The sequence below is a fragment of the Prunus persica genome, chromosome G6 (assembly GCF_000346465.2).
Source record: "Prunus persica cultivar Lovell chromosome G6, Prunus_persica_NCBIv2, whole genome shotgun sequence".
Classification (NCBI taxonomy): Eukaryota; Viridiplantae; Streptophyta; class Magnoliopsida; order Rosales; family Rosaceae; genus Prunus; species Prunus persica.
Window position 1 is genome coordinate 22,772,512 of NC_034014.1, and position 15,938 is coordinate 22,788,449.

The following is a 15,938-nucleotide window of genomic DNA, read 5'->3' on the forward strand; positions in this document are numbered from 1 at the left end:
CTTAATACATTGGTAACATTTGTCCATAATATATACGATTCAGTTTTACAATTTGGGAACATAAATATTTGTGTGCTAGTTTGTCTAGAAAAACAAAAAATAATGTACCAGCCAATGCTTTATCTTCTCCCTTCTTCAAACTATGAGCGTCTTGTAATGATGATCTTCATAATAGCCATGGTTTCGCTGCATTAAAGTTCCTTTACTCCCACCATCATTTACCTAGTGTAGATCTGGTTTCATTATTATTTACAAATTAACCTTCGTCCAAACGCTGGAAGCATCTTAGACAAATAACAGCAGAAAAACAAAAAAAGCATTGAATGCAGTTGTTTTTGCCAACCTCATGCAATTAAAACAACTGCGTTGGATTTTCATCTTTGTCCCAGTCGGTCCAATCAAAACATGCTACAGCTGGATATAGAGGGCTCATTTTGACAAGCACACAGTAACGCAGAAACAAAAAAAAAAACTTACCCTTCTTCAGACTTGAGTGGTAAATTAATTATAAATTACTGCACACTGCCAAGTGACAGCTATTGTTGTCTTCCTTTGTTTCACTAAAGAGCAAGAGGGTCAAAGTTTTATCTAAAGAATAACAATTTTTTTACATATGAATCCAAGTGTGGGATCGATAGATAGGAGTCTCTGCATCACCCCAAAGTCGTGATATATATATATATATGGCTGTTTCTGGATAATACAGCTGAGCTCTTATAACAAAAACAAAACCAGACAGAAACAAAACAAAACGTACTGAAACGGTAAGCATGGAACATGAGACAGACCTATCTTGGCTATTTCTGAATCTGGATAAGAACAAATTCAGAAGCCTCTTGCACATCATCATCAAGATTCAAGACCCATCATGATCCGTTCCATGCATGCATGAATATATATATATATAATATTATACTTGTTGACAATAATGTGCGAATGTCCATAGAGGAGAATAACTGTATGGAGATAGAGGGTATGGAATGGATGTATCATTATATGATGGGTAGATGCAATTGGGTTTATTTTTTTCCTCCTCACCAAAACATATAGTTATTCTATCCAAAAGAAACAAAAGGAGTAGATAGAATTTTTACATCCAATCCAATCATGGGTATCTTTGTTACCACATTTTTTGTAAGGTTTCATGTGGATTTTACCCAAGTGTCCAACCAGTCATTGACCTTGGCACAGTATATTTATGCTAAACAACAATTATATACCTAACTAAATTTTTTATAATGAAACGTAGACTCACTTGGACCCTAGTATTTTCCTTTTACATGTATTATAAAATTACCAGATGAACAGACAATTAGCGACATTGCCTTGTAATTCCAACTTCTAAGTCTCTATAATACTTTGACCTAATTCAAAGGGAAAACCAAAACCAACTTTTTCTCTTCTTTTTAAAATGGTTTGGTGTGTTGCTTATTCCCTAATAATGTCATGTAATATTGGGTATCATCTGAAAATACGAAAAATAAATTCACACCAAATTAGAAAATTGATAGATTATGGTGTGAGCATGAGTTGTAAGGCTGGTGGTGTATGGTCCCCTCTATACCATTTCCCAATATCGGATTATATGCTAAATGTTTCATTAGCTTAGTTAAGCTTAAGTTTTATGTCTTAACCTTGTCTCCAATTATTATGTTGCACATCCCCACCCTCAATCAAAGTGAGTGCATTACACCCCCATTGTGGTCAAAAGTGTGGAACAGTAATTTTCAATTGGGGAAGAGAGATATATATATATATATTATCCTTTGGAAAACATTGGGACATATCCCTTAGGTTGGTGGATTTGTGGGTGGGTTGGAGGACCCCAAAGCCCTAGAAACAGTTTTAGGAAGGGAGAGTAGGGGGAAGTGATGACAGAAAGGCAATCTAACAAAGGCTTGCATTTTCTATTTTCTACTTTTTTTTCTTTTCTTTTGGGTTGGAAGTTCTGGGAAAGGGCACCAGGACCCATCAAACTAAGGACACCATGCCCTTCAATCTAAATTTGGGTTAGAGATGATGATGTCCTTTCACTTTCACTTTCTCTTACTAATTGGTGGGGAGGGGGGATCTTTGTCTTTCAGGATCAATGATCATCTCCCTTCTCTTTGTTTTGCCCTTTCTCTTTCAAGTTTGACCAAATTATCTTCTAAAATTGATAGGAGAAATATATACCTTTTCCTCCCCTTTCAGTTGGTGAACTAAAATATGTAACCGAAGTTGACTAGACAGATCACCTATTATATGATAAATAAATTAACAAGAAATATATACATATATTCAATAATTATGACATAAACTAAAGAAAATGAAAAATATTTTAAACTATGTGTAATCATCTGTAAAACACATGTATCAAATAAATTTAAGTATATTTATCTGTCGAATTTCACAAACTACACGTATCAAATAAATTTAAGTATATCTATCTGTCGAATCCCACAACCAAAACGAATGCATACGCAAACATAACTAATTGCAATAAATACATGTAGCTATAATAACTACATAATGGCAATCTAGTAACAAAAGGTAGTGGATTAGCATGTGCAATTTTGTTCTTAAGTGTTGGTCAACAGGATGTTTTTAGGAAATCTTCAAACCTGTTTGCTATCTCTTCAAGGATTTCAGGGAAGCGATTTGATTGCTTCGCTCATTGACAAGGATGAACATTTATGTTGCCTGCGTAATGAATTTGGATGTTCCAAGTTTTTACAAACCATTTTTCAATCTTTGAGAATTTTCATGGATCCGTTTAATCTTTAATAAGGTCATCGATGTTTCTGTTACAAAGAATTCTCTCTATCTGTAGCAACTTTGCATTATATGTAGGAGACTAGGTCGTTTTATAGGACTCTTTTTTTTCGGTTAATGCCTAAAAAGCTTACTAGTTTATACCAGGTAAGAGGCAATGGAAAAAAGTAAAAGAAAAAGAAGAAAGCATGTATAAGTGACATCGTGATATGGTTATATGGTTTTACCAATTCATCTATGTTTTATATTTTTAATATAATTAATAGTGTAAATTGCAAGAAGAGGGGGTTTCTCACAAATAAGAAACATTTGCATGAAAGGGATATCATTGTTTTGCTATTCCCAAACAATCACGTTATGACATGCGTGACAACTTTTCTACATGTCATAGCTTTATTTTCCGGGGATAGCAAAATAGTGCTATGGTCAGCAAATCAATGCCCTTTTTCACTAGGCTAGACCAATTAACTTCATCCATGTTATAACACATGTAAATTATTAATAACATACCTTAAGTACTTCTAATTATAAACATTTCGTCTACCTGTATTAATATTATAACATAGGCTTACTATCACAAAACGTCCCTAAGGTTTACGAAACTATCATATTGCATCCTTAATGTTTTTTTTTTGTTATTTGTGGTCCTCAAGGTTAGTATGTGTGATGACAAATAGTCCCTGCCGTTAGGTTCTATAAAAAACTCCGTTAGTTTGCTGACATGGCATATATATATCACAAAACATCCCTGAGGTTCATGCACCTATCACAAATAGTCCCTACAAATTTTTTTTTTCATTTAAAATTCATAAAATTTTAGTTTTCTTTTATAAATTTTATGAATTTTAAATTATTTAAAAATATATATTATATTTTAAATACATGTGACACATCAGCAAACTAACAGAGTTTTTTACGAAATTTAATGGCGAAGTGATGATTTAATATGTAAGAACGACTAAGTGACCCTTGAATATGTACAAGCAAAAAAATAACGGTTTAATACATACAACGAGAATATGACAGTTTAATATGTACATAACAACTTTTCGTAAATGCATCTAAGAGGGATCTTCTGAGTCTCTTGCAAAAAGCTTTCTATCATTGACAACTTTTCATTTATTGTTTTTTCTTCTTAGAAGAAGATAAGCTCTAGAAAAGGAAAAATAAATTAGCCTATACTACCTGGTAACAGATATTTGCTTGCATAGCCTTGTTTAGGCATTTCGACAAACATTCGCTCCAAATGGTTTCGCCAACGAATTTTGCCAATCTCAAGTAAGTTAATTAGTTTTGCCAACGAGTTTAGCTCAGTGAAAAAGAGTTTTGGTTTATAAACCACTAGTATTAGGGTCAAATACTCATAACACATTGATAGTGTGTGCACACGAAAACTCCGTCTCCTTCCTAATTTTGACAACAAAAAAAAAGTCAGTTAATTAGTTCGATTATTCGAACATGTTCTAATTCAGATGACGTCATGCTTCCTTCATCTTCTAACTATTTGAGAAATATATATTTTTTTTACAACAAAAAATCAAATCTTTTGAATGAAATTTTCTTATTTGGTTACAGAAGGAGACCAACGCCAAAGCAGAAGCCGAAAGAGAACCATTAGCCCAAGGGGCTCAGAGCACTTTCAGAAGTTTGCCCCTTGTCATGGCAAGGGGGGGGGGGAATAGTGGCTGCCCTTGCAAAAAGCAATGTGTGTTTCCAACAGTTGTCCTTTGCCATGGCAAATACTATTCTTTTTTTTTATTTTTTTCACAACTTTTTTTACTTAAACAATTAATTTTGATAATATTTTCGGATAAGAATTTTGGGTTCCGACATGTCAATACTATACATATCGGATAAGATTTTCGGTTTCAAATTTCAGATAAATTTTAAAATTCAGATAAAATTTTCAACCTCTAAAATTGCACCACGTGTCATCTCTATCTGCCTAAATTTTTCTAACTCACACCTCCCACACCAAATCTTCTCTACATTTTCATTTCTCATATTTTAGATTTCATTCTGCATTCTCAATGGTAAACATGCAAGAGGTTTTGGAGAGGCAAGAGCGAGAAATTAGAGAAAGAATGCGTAGACAAGCTGCAAGCAAAATGGTGCATAGAGAACTAGATGAGCAACTTGGCATAGCAGTGGCTTTGCTTGATGAAGAAAACCAGAGCCGTAGTGGTTGAAGAGAAGGCCGTGGCCCGAATGTGGACAAACATAGACATTCTCGAGGTAAGAATCTTCTGGAAGATTATTTTATCCCACATTCTCTGTACTCTGATGTTCATTTTCGAGCGAGATATAGAATGCAACCCCATTTATTCAATAAAGTCGATTTTGTGATGCAGTGGAAACTCTGTACACCAGGGACTACCTACGCAGACCTACGCCCAGGGACCTGCAACGGTTTCTACAAAAAAGCCGATTCTCGAGGATTTCCTGGAATGATTGGTAGCATTGACTGCATGCACTGGCAATGGAAGAATTGCCCAACTGCTTGGCAAAGAGATTATGAAAATAGGAAAGGGCAAAAAAGTATCATCCTTGAAGCCGTTGTTGGATTCGATACATGGGTTTGGCACGCCTTCTTCAGATTTGCCGGATCTCAAAACGACTTGAACGTCCTGGGTCAATCCCTGGTGTTCAATGATGTTTTGATAGGTGAAGCCCCGAATATCACCTATGAAATCAACAATACCGTCTACCATAATGGGTATTATCTAGCTGACGGCATCTACTCAAGGTGGACCACATTTGTGAAATCAATTCCACATTCCCGATCCCCGAAGCAAAAATTATTTGTTGTCTATCAAGAAAGTTACAGAAAAGATGTGGAGAGGTGCTTTGGTATCCTCCAAGCTCGGTGTGCTATTATTAGGGGCACGACGCGTTTATTTGATGTGGAGGTGCTTAGGAGCATAATGATGACATGCATCATCCTCCATAACATGATTGTGGAGGATGAGTATGATTACGATGCTGATGAAGTATATGAACCAGATCCCATGAACACGGCCTTGACACAATTTATGAAAACCCATGGGGCCAAATGGAGAACCAGTGCAGCATGAACTGTTGGTTAGGGATGGTAGTTTCATGCCCCGTATGATTGATCGCTACATGGAGATGCAATCGTCGTATATTCATGAACGACGTCAAATTGACTTGATGGAGCATTTATGGGCGGTGAAAGGCAATGAAGGTAAATGAAGTGAAGTGGAGATGTTTTTTTTAATTTATTATGTTTATGTTGTATTTTTAGTTATGCTTTGTTGTTTCAATGCTTTGTTTGTGGTTTGTTTATTTTTTATGCTTTGATTGTGGTTTGCTTTTTATGTATGGAATGTTTTGAATAAAAAGGAATTTTGTTGAATATTTTCTTTATTCACTAAAAGAAAATCAATACAACTAATAAAATAAAATACATGAATTACCACTAATTTATTAAACAAAACAAAAAAATACAATGAAATGAAAGGCAAGCAAACTAACTTAATGGTTTTGATCATTTAACCAATCCGTGTTGCTAGGTCCATCTTCACGAAAAAGTCTTCGTCTCATAACATCCCTTTGTTCTAGCTTCCAAAATTGTTTTGTTTCAGGGGACATATGGCTTGTATCCATGGCCATGGTTTCCCGATCCTTTTTTTTCAATGTTTTCTTGGCGTACATACTCCTTTTCTTTGCGTATATACTCCCTTTCTTTTACATATTCTAGTTGAGTTGCCCTATCGTGCTCTTGGATTTTCATGTCCATTTCAATTCTCATGGCTTGGTGCTTTGAAATTTCCTCCAAAAATTTAGATGCATTCTTGGTAAAATTACTCCCTCTCTTCGCCTTCGCCGGCTTCCTCCTAATAGGCCTCGGCTCCTTTTCGATAGGTGAGTCTTGACTCATCGGGCTATCCATAGGTGAATCTGATGCCGATAAATCATGGAGTAACGTCTTGTTCAACACCACTATTGGACCCGTTGGAATAATTCGGAATCTCTTACAATTCTTCACCACCTCCCAACATTCGGCATGGTTGAAAGTTTTTTTTGCCTTGCCCAGTAGCACCATACCACATTTGTGCCTACATAATCTATATATAAAAAAATAATGGCAATGCAACAAGTATTAAAAAAAAATACAAATGCAAGAAATTTTAATAATTTATTAGAAATGCAAGAAATATTAACAAAATATAAATATTGCAAGAAAAATTTAAATAAATATTGGAAATATAAGAAATATTAACAAAATATATAAATTGCAAGAAACATTTAAATAAAAATTAATATGACATACAAATTAATAAAAGGAAAATTACAAATAATTTACCTCATTGCTAAAGGTTTTCCCCACTTTTATGGTTGTTCGTCGCTTTTGCCAAAGCATCTCTCTTCGCCAACTCTTTATTGAGAATTTTCCACCTACTAATGCCATTTTCGTACGGGTCGAACCAATTGCTCTTTCACAAAATTCTTGAATTTTTTTTCACATATGACAGAATTTCATCTCATTGCCTGATACGGGACAATGACTAATTTGGACCCAACACTTAGACAACAAAACATCTTCCATCATGCTCCATGCCCCTCCAGTTTCAATAGAAGAAGCCATAATATGATAAAGAAAAATAAAACTTGAAAGTGAAAAAAATAGAGTAAAAAGTGAATAATAATAGAAGGAGAAGAAAATGTATGAGGATTTGGTGTTAAAAGTGAAGAGAATTAGTTGGTATTTATAGAAAAGAAAAAATTCAGTAATTTTTTAAAAAAATTTCAATTTTTTTTCCTTTTTTTATTGCACAAAAATTAATTGTCGTTGGATTGGAGGAAAAATTATGATCAAAGAGCCCAAAACGCGACACGTGGCAGAGTCGTTGGCTAAACTGTAGCGGGCGTGTGAAATTTTTTTAATGTTGGGGCATGCGCTGCACGCGCCAACATTAAAAAAAATTTGAACTCCAAGGCTGACGTTGTAGTGACGTCAGCACCAAAACTCGGGCTGGCGCTCAAGCCAGCCCAGGTTGCTGAATCCCACCTTGCACCCGGGCTCCATTTTGTTGCTAGAAACAGCTTTTTGACCCAAACACCCCCCTAGCCCTCCCCTTGGTTGCATTGCTGGAAATGCTCTTATACCAACAGCCCTAGGCCAAAATTGTTCGATTGTTTTATCCCTAGAAAAAAAAAAGATCATGCACTTGATCTGATCAATTAAAATCAAATCAAATTGCAAAATGTACCAAAAATAAATGGTTGGAAACGATAAATACTCCATAAATCAGTATGGGAATAACAAAAATGAAGAAAAGAAATTGGTATATATATATATATATGTTAATATTTTTCAATATATACAAACTCAATTCAAGTATTATTCAATAATTCAACCATGCATGCGGGGTGAGGGCTCGCTCCAAAGGGAAAGAGATCTTGTTCTATAGTTCCATAATGCATGATATGCTTTTTTTCTAAAATCTGAAAATGAACTGATAGCGGACCAGTCCTTGACAGATTCTTATGAATCTATCTCTATCATCACATGACAAAGTTACCAGATCCCAATTCAAGTCCAAGTTCGGAAATTGAAGCTTCTAGATCAAGTGAACTATCAAGATCCCGATCCCAATTCCATTCCAATCAACTAAACATCACCAGTTAAAAGTTTGCTTCAAGTAAATTATCAGCTAGAATTAGCCAGTAAATTGCTTATAAGTAACATTATCTGCCATTTTCTTGTAAAATTCATTTGCGAGTACAATCAAAGTGACAAATCTTCCATATGATTGAAGAATGGAGGAAGAAAGAAAGCACCCACTCCTGTCAGAATCAGAATACAAATCATTTCCATTGATTAAAGAGGAATGGAGGAAATCAAATTACATAACCCAGCCTGACATCAAATTACTAACCCATTCACAAGTTTGGGGTACACATGAAAAATTGACAAAGCAAGTCCACAGAAATCTAACAAATAAAAAGAACTGAGAGTCTTATAACAAACCAAACACTGGCAAACCCTATATCTGAACTCAACCAAAGCCATAAAAACTGAGGGCAGATTACAGAGGGAAGATCCAACCAAGAACTCACCATGATTAGACAAGCATCTAGAACTCAAATCTACTGGGTGCGAGTTCTGCTGCTTTCTGCATTTCTGATCGGATAGAAGTAAGGATGGGCCTGCATGACATAAATAAAGTTCAATTCATTTTACAATTGAGTTTGAAACATATTATTATTGCAACACCATAAGCATAGTGCCCATGGTTAGGGATTCTTAACCCCCGACTTTTCAAAGCATGGGCCTTGCCCCACACCCCATTAACTGTATAGATCTAGACTGGCTCTTTCTACTTCTTACAGAAGTAGGGAATCAGAACCTCGTATGTATATCGAGTTCAATTTGGTACACTGTAACTTCTTCCTCACATGGTTGGTTAGATGGACAGAAGCAGTACTCTTTAAGATGATTTTCCTGTCCATTACTGGGAAAAGAACATCATGCCTTTTCACTTCTGATCATCTATCATGTGAGGAAGAGGTTCAGGTGTAACGAATTGGGATGCATACATGTGGGGTTCTGACAGTAAGAAGGAGAAAGAGCCAGTTATTTGGGTGTGGGGCGGTGCCCATACAGAGCTTGCCCCTACTCAAGGTCCATGCTTTGAACAGTCCCGGATTAAGAACTAGGATTTTACCATTGCTTCTTTTGCAGTTGGCCTTTCCTGGTGATCATAACGCAGCAACTTGTCTACGAAGTCAATAGCCTACAGAAAGGACATCACAAGTAATTAAAGACTATGAACAACTCAAAACAAAACGATCCAACACAATGAAAAAGAATTTACCTCAGGAACCGATAAGTGCTGATTATCAACATTAATGAATTTTGTCCATGGTTTCCTGCTATGCCTACATCAGAAATTTTTTATGGGGGGGAAAAGTCAGCGTGCCTGGTAACAAGGGAATAAAGAACAAATCATGAGAAAACCACCTACCTCCCAACTAGAGCTGCAAGGTGTGGGTCTAACTCTATTCGGTACTTGTGCAGATAAGCATTTAATTCATCTGTCCCAAGTACCTGTTTGAGGAAAAGATTCCAAGACACTGAATTAGATTTCAATTGCTTTTTCTTCTTTTTCAAAGCAACACTAGACATGATATAGCATATTTCACACACACACACACAGTGCTTTCTTTTCTTCTCGAAAGCCACATCATTTGTTATATGAATTGAATATACACCACAACAAGAAACACACACAAATACATTTATTTGCACAAGTGTCAAATGCAGTCACATAGGCATATGATGAAGGATTCCACTCATTAAAAAACAAGTAATCCACATTATTGGTTCTCTCAATGCGATGGGCACATGAATCAATTTGACAAAGTAGAGGCAAAAGATTAACTGTTGAAGTACAATAAGAACAACAATAAAAGACAAAGAAGCTTTTTAACTAGCATGCATACCTTTGCTATTTTGACTAGCTGATCATAGTTATCATGTCCATAGAAGAATGGCTCCTTACGAAATATCTGTACAGCAGAAGGCTCAAGAATAAGCATCACAAGAGAGCATCACATACTTGAACATGGTATCAAATTTTGAATCTCCTTGCCATCTGCCACCCATGGATAAATAGGCAAGCAGATCAAGATCCACTGTCCAAGCATCACTAAGATTATCCATCACATCTTAAGTACTCATTTCGGGATAGAAAAACTATTGCATATATTCAAGCATCCCCCGCTAAATGCATAAATTTCATCATATCAGGGGTTGATTTTGGGTTAGATGGGGAAGAGGATACACAATACTTGATATATTTAGGCCAAATACCAGCATAACCATAATGAGCTCAGGAGTATGTGATATATAAGGTGCCTTAATAGAACAAAATAGGTTGGGAGAAGCTCACCATTCCAGCAAACATGCAACCAAGACTCCACAAGTCTAAAGAATAATCATAATCTTGTAAATCAACAAGAAGCTCAGGACCTTTGAAATACCTGCAATAAAATGGGGGGCGGTAAGACAAATCTGAACACACAAAATTTATGTTACATATAATAACCATCATTTCATAGTATAAACTAAAAGTATCCCCTTCATCCTGCACCTATTTTCTGCTTTGCTGTGGTTCCCCTGTTCCCAAATAACTCCAAATATTGCAGGTATGATCTTGCACTAACGTTGCATAATTTCCATACCAGATCCGGTCTATTCCAATATCACTCCTCAAGTCAGAATAAAGATTTTTTTTTTTTTTTTTTTGGTTGAAAGAATGTAGTTTTTGGGGAAAAAGTCCTCAAAATAAAGAAAATGAGGGTGGACGTGGAGGGATAAGAGGACTTGTTTCCTAAAACAATGTAGCTTTAATAAGGTAAGTTATGTCCAGCAAGTGTCTTCCCACATTCCTACATTCAAATATAGAATTGTAATTTTAAACTTCCCACACAATCAAATTCTCTATATACAAGAAGGTTTTAGGCAAGAGCAACAGTTTCTGCGACAGAAAATTTAAAAAAAGTTATCACAGTTTCAGATAAGAATGTATGAAATGTGAATAAATATTATTGTCTTCTGTGAAGCAGAAGATATGAAAACAACCTTGAAGCAACACGAACATTATACTCCTTCTCAGGATGATAGAACTCGGCAAGGCCCCAATCTATAAGGCGAAGCTTACGCTGCTCGTGATCGATCATAACATTATGGGGCTTCACATCTCGATGCATAATACCTTGCGAGTGGCAATAATCCAAAGCCTACACAAAGAGATCCATAGATGACCAAGTTAAATAATCCTACAAGCTGAAGAACTAAAATTTTGAGTTGGAAAATGGAAGTCCACACTTGAGCATTGAGAACAAAACATAAACCTGTATCCATGTATATAAGCACCAGGCTCTTGAAGCTAGTTGGCTCAAACAGAAACTAACAAAATATTTAACAGAAATACCTCCACATTTTAAATTTTAAATTGCCTTAAATTAAGGTCTGATTTTCTCCAAGCCTGAAGAGATGATTATTCCCTTCTTTTCTTTTTCTTATGAGATGTCCTATATAAATCCTGTGTAATTGAGTTGTTCCATCTCTCAGTCTCCCAACAGCACCTTATGTATGGGAACATTGAAACATAAGTGTCTCAATAAGTTTCTCATTTGGTAATGGTATAAGGGCGGTAGATTTCAAGATCAAACAATAAAGAACATTCAAGATAAGAAACAAGTCTAGAAAGGGAGCTGCCTAAATATTAGTCCTATAGGTCCCTCAACCCCATCCTGAGTTCTAGCTATCTGCATGTTCTCCTACAATATTTTCATAATTACAAGCAGAAAGGTCAACCCTGTCATGGAAATTCCATAGAAACTCTTAGCGTTGATCACCTCAAAAGATACATGCTCTCACCTTGCTTAGGGGGACCATGTACAGCCTCTGTCAATATTTTCTTCCCGACCAAATTCAAGTGGAGACTAGAGCCATGAACCCAAGTCCGCACAGGGACATGCCCCTAATGGGCCGGATTTGGGATAATAAATGGCAACTGCTGCAGGGAGGTAAAATTCCATGACTAATTCTAATGTTTAATTTTTTTGTTACTTTATGAAATTATATTGTTATATAAATGTTCTGTGTAAACGTATTTTATAGCGTTATTGTCCATATTTGAAGTAGAGTTATTACTTACATTCTTTTAAAATAAAAATAAAAAAGGTGGCAAGGAAGGGTTGAGGGGGCTAATATTCTCGTGGGGCGGGGTGAAGAAGTTCCACTGTCCACATTTTTAAGGCAATGATGGGGGCGGGATGAGGATCAAAAATAGAAGTGGCAATGGCAGCACTAGCCCAGCCTACACCTTTTTCTAGTAGGACTATTGAAACATTTAAATTGCACCTAGGCCATTCCCCAAAGCTGCATAAACTAAGTAACAGCCAGCCTGATATATCATTGATCCATACTACAACTCAAAAATATTGATCGTTACTTCAAGTTTGCCTGAAGTTCAATTATTTATAAAATTGGTTGACAAAATTTGAACTTTTCCAGTGTAGAGTGGGAAATAAAACTGCAAAGAAGAAAATTGGAATGAAGCTACAAGCTCCACCATCACTCCCAGGCACAAAGAGAAAGAAATCGACCTTATTATGGCCTTAGAAAGAAATTTCAAACCTTGCAAATGTAAAGAATTAACTCAGTTTAAATCTCATATCATTATGGCCATATAATTCATGCTTCTTCTAAGAGAATGAAAATATAATCACAAGTCATCCTTTTTTAAAATTTCAGAACCAGAATGCCAAAGCTTACCTTGAGAAGTTCATAGATATAGTATCGTATGTCATAATCTGAGAGCGTCGGATAAAGCACTTTAAAATCTGTATTATTCACATATTCAAATATGAGACTAGGGGTCTTTGATTGCTGGTCCCTGACAATATCAAGCAACTTCACAATGTTGGGTCCTCCACAAAGATTCTGCAATATTTTAATCTCCCTCTTAATCTGCATTTAATGCCAAATAAAAAATGTAAGTCTCACTGATTCTATAGAAATTTGCCATACAAGAAAAGCACTTTACTTCTTCTTCTTTTTTGTGGGGGGGATGCGATAATACTGGTTTCTTTACTTAACTGTAAGAAGATTTCAGCTCTAACTTCATTAAGATCCCACAACTACAAGATTTCTAAATCAGACGCGCATGACAACAAGAAAGAAACAAATAGAAATAACCAAAGAAGGTTACTAAGGGAGCACAATTACTTACAACCAAATAATAAGAACAAAACGTCAATCTCCTACCTATATACACACATAAGAAGGGAAAGGCAATGCAATTCAGAACTCACCTTCTTCTTTTTAACAGGTTTGAGAATCTTGATAACACATTTCTCGTTATCTGTGCAGTGAACCCCCTCAAACACCTCACTGTATTTTCCTCTCCCAACCTTCCTCACCACCTCGTAGTCATCCTGCTCCCTGTACAACCACAATTAATCCAAGAACAATAAAACATCCCTAAATTATTCAATTTTCCCACCAACCAAACCAAAATTTCCTTATTTTTTCTCGCAATCCAAACAAGAAACAGAAAAGGGTTGTTAGTTCATTACCCCCACTGGACGGTGAGGGACTCGTAGTCCCAGTAATCCTTGGGTCGGATCACGTTGACATCGGAGTAAATCCTAGCCTTGGAGGCGGCGCCAGGGCGGCGAATCGATTTACAGATCTTCTGCGCCAGGGTTTCTGGGAAAGGATGAAGCGGCCTCGGTGGGCGGTGCGACGTCGTATGGCGGTGAGGAACGGGAGTCGCCGACGACGCAATACGGCGGACGAGAGGGCGCGAGGACTGAGAAACCGAGAGGAGGTGAGGGGAGAAGAAAGCAGTGTGAGGGCGTGCGAGAAAGAGAGAGAGTAGGTTGTGGTGGTGGTGAGAGACGGTGAATTCCAAGGAAGGCCTTATGGCCATCAATCAAATCGCCCAATACAAAAAGTAGAAGAAGGACCGATGCCCAGTCCTTCTTTGCCCTTTTCTTTCTCTCTCTCTTTTCTTCCTTTTTTGTTTATTCCTTTTTTTATTCACATTATTATTATTTTGTATTTTCTTTTTAAGACAATCATTTCTCATATCAGAAGCCAAATTAGTTTTTATTATTTTTATAATTAAATTTATTATTTTAATTTTCATAAATGGGGATTTGGAGCAGCTGGGCTAAGTATGTATATTTAATAACACTCTGATTGCCTAATGACTCAACGATGAGTAATGATGATGGATGAACTTTGAGAATAATAGTTTTCTAATAACTGTAAGTCACATATTAGATGGATGAATGGATTGAAAATAGATAACATGCGCACCTAAAATTGGCGGATAGAATAAAGGGGCCTGGCACATCCCGAAAAGGACAATAGGCAAAAGAGAGGCCCGATTGCAATCTTCCTGGGCTAACATCACAATAGGCAAAAGACAGTCATTGCGAATGCAATTAATGACTTTTTATAATTTAATTCTATTTTATTTTATAAATAATTTGTCATTTTTATTATTTTGGTTTATATCGTTTTTGTCCCTGTGATTTTAATTTAGCAATTCAAATATAATCCTCAATTTTTATCAAAAAAATTTAATTTATGTTTATTGTGAATGGGTAATTCAGTCCACAAATTATTAAAACAATACATTCCTTTTAAAATAAAATAATACAAATACAAATTTTTAAAATTAATTTAAAATTTTATAAAAAAAAACCTATATCCCATTCTTCTCCCAATCCTAATAGCATCTACAGTGGTAAGGTGTATATGAAGGTGTATGTCAAATATACACATTTGCTTGTTGGAATGTCCTACAATGGAGAGGTGTATACAGCTGTAAATGTACATCACAACCGTGAGATTAGAAAAAAGGTGCAAATATACATCTAAAATGGTGCCCGTTTTACACACAGCCAAGTAGGTCCCATAACAGAAAAGCCAAGAGAGAGGAGAGAGGAAAGCTGCCTAAAAGATGGGGAAGTTATTAAAATGGTGAGCCCAAGGCATGGCTGAGATTTATTAAAATGATGCAAATGTACAAAGTTCTTCTTCAACAACTCTTTAATGTATGGCCAAATTTCATTTAAATTGAAATATGAAACTAAGTGCCCGTTTGGCATTGCTTATTTGGGGTGATAAGTGATTTTTGAAAAATATTGAGAAGCCCAGCCAGTTTGGTAAACCATGAGAAAATCACTTATCGTTAAAAATTGCTGTGAGAGAAAGCTATAAGCGAAAGCAGCTAATAAGGTACTTTCATTTTTTGATTATGCAGGAATCAGTTTTGAAGAGGCGCTGGGTTTAATGATTATGCGGCAATCATTTTCTGATTATGCTTGAATCAATACCAACAACACTTTTAACAAAAAGTTTACCAAACGCCAAACTGCTTTATCTTACAGTTGATTTATCTCACAGCAAATCAGACAATGATTATTTTTACAGCACAGCAATGCCAAACTGGCCCTAACAACTATACTGATTAATGATGAATAATAAATTCATATCAAAGTTGACGATTCAGATTAATTTTATTTACATCATATTGTATGAAATTATATCTTATCGAAATTTCAAAAAAAAAAAAATTAGGTCGATTTGTTAAAAAAAATAATTAAACCAAACACAAAAAAAAAAAAATTTA

The 15,938-nt window shown here is 35.7% G+C and overlaps 1 protein-coding gene across 2 annotated transcripts; it reads right to left on the reverse strand.

The window, feature by feature from the left end:
• Window positions 8,345-14,388, reverse strand: LOC18775489 (casein kinase II subunit alpha). 2 transcript variants are annotated; one of them, XM_020566055.1, is made up of 11 exons: window positions 13,870-14,388; window positions 13,606-13,735; window positions 13,067-13,261; window positions 11,366-11,523; window positions 10,674-10,764; window positions 10,225-10,290; window positions 9,747-9,829; window positions 9,597-9,660; window positions 9,447-9,515; window positions 8,839-8,928; window positions 8,345-8,565 (listed from the first exon to the last, which is right to left on the reverse strand). In XM_020566055.1, the coding sequence occupies exons 1-10, from the start codon at window positions 14,223-14,225 to the stop codon at window positions 8,869-8,871; spliced, it is 1,272 nt and encodes a 423-aa protein (XP_020421644.1). In that variant the 5' UTR covers window positions 14,226-14,388; the 3' UTR covers window positions 8,345-8,565; window positions 8,839-8,868. The 2 variants fall into 2 exon arrangements, with proteins under 2 accessions (XP_020421644.1, XP_007205248.1); XM_007205186.2 differs by having other exon boundaries at window positions 8,455-8,928.

What these genes read in the sequence shown, in the direction of transcription:
- LOC18775489 (XM_020566055.1), bottom strand. Translation starts at nt 14,225, where the DNA reads ATGGCCATAAGGCCTTCCTTGGAATTCACCGTCTCTCACCACCACCAC. An exon ending in TCCCTCACCGTCCAGTGGGG is followed by an intron (nt 13,736 to 13,869) that starts GTAATGAACTAA and finishes GTGGTTGTACAG; the next exon opens with GGAGCAGGATGACTACGAGG. An exon ending in AACCTGTTAAAAAGAAGAAG is followed by an intron (nt 13,262 to 13,605) that starts GTGAGTTCTGAA and finishes CATTAAATGCAG; the next exon opens with ATTAAGAGGGAGATTAAAAT.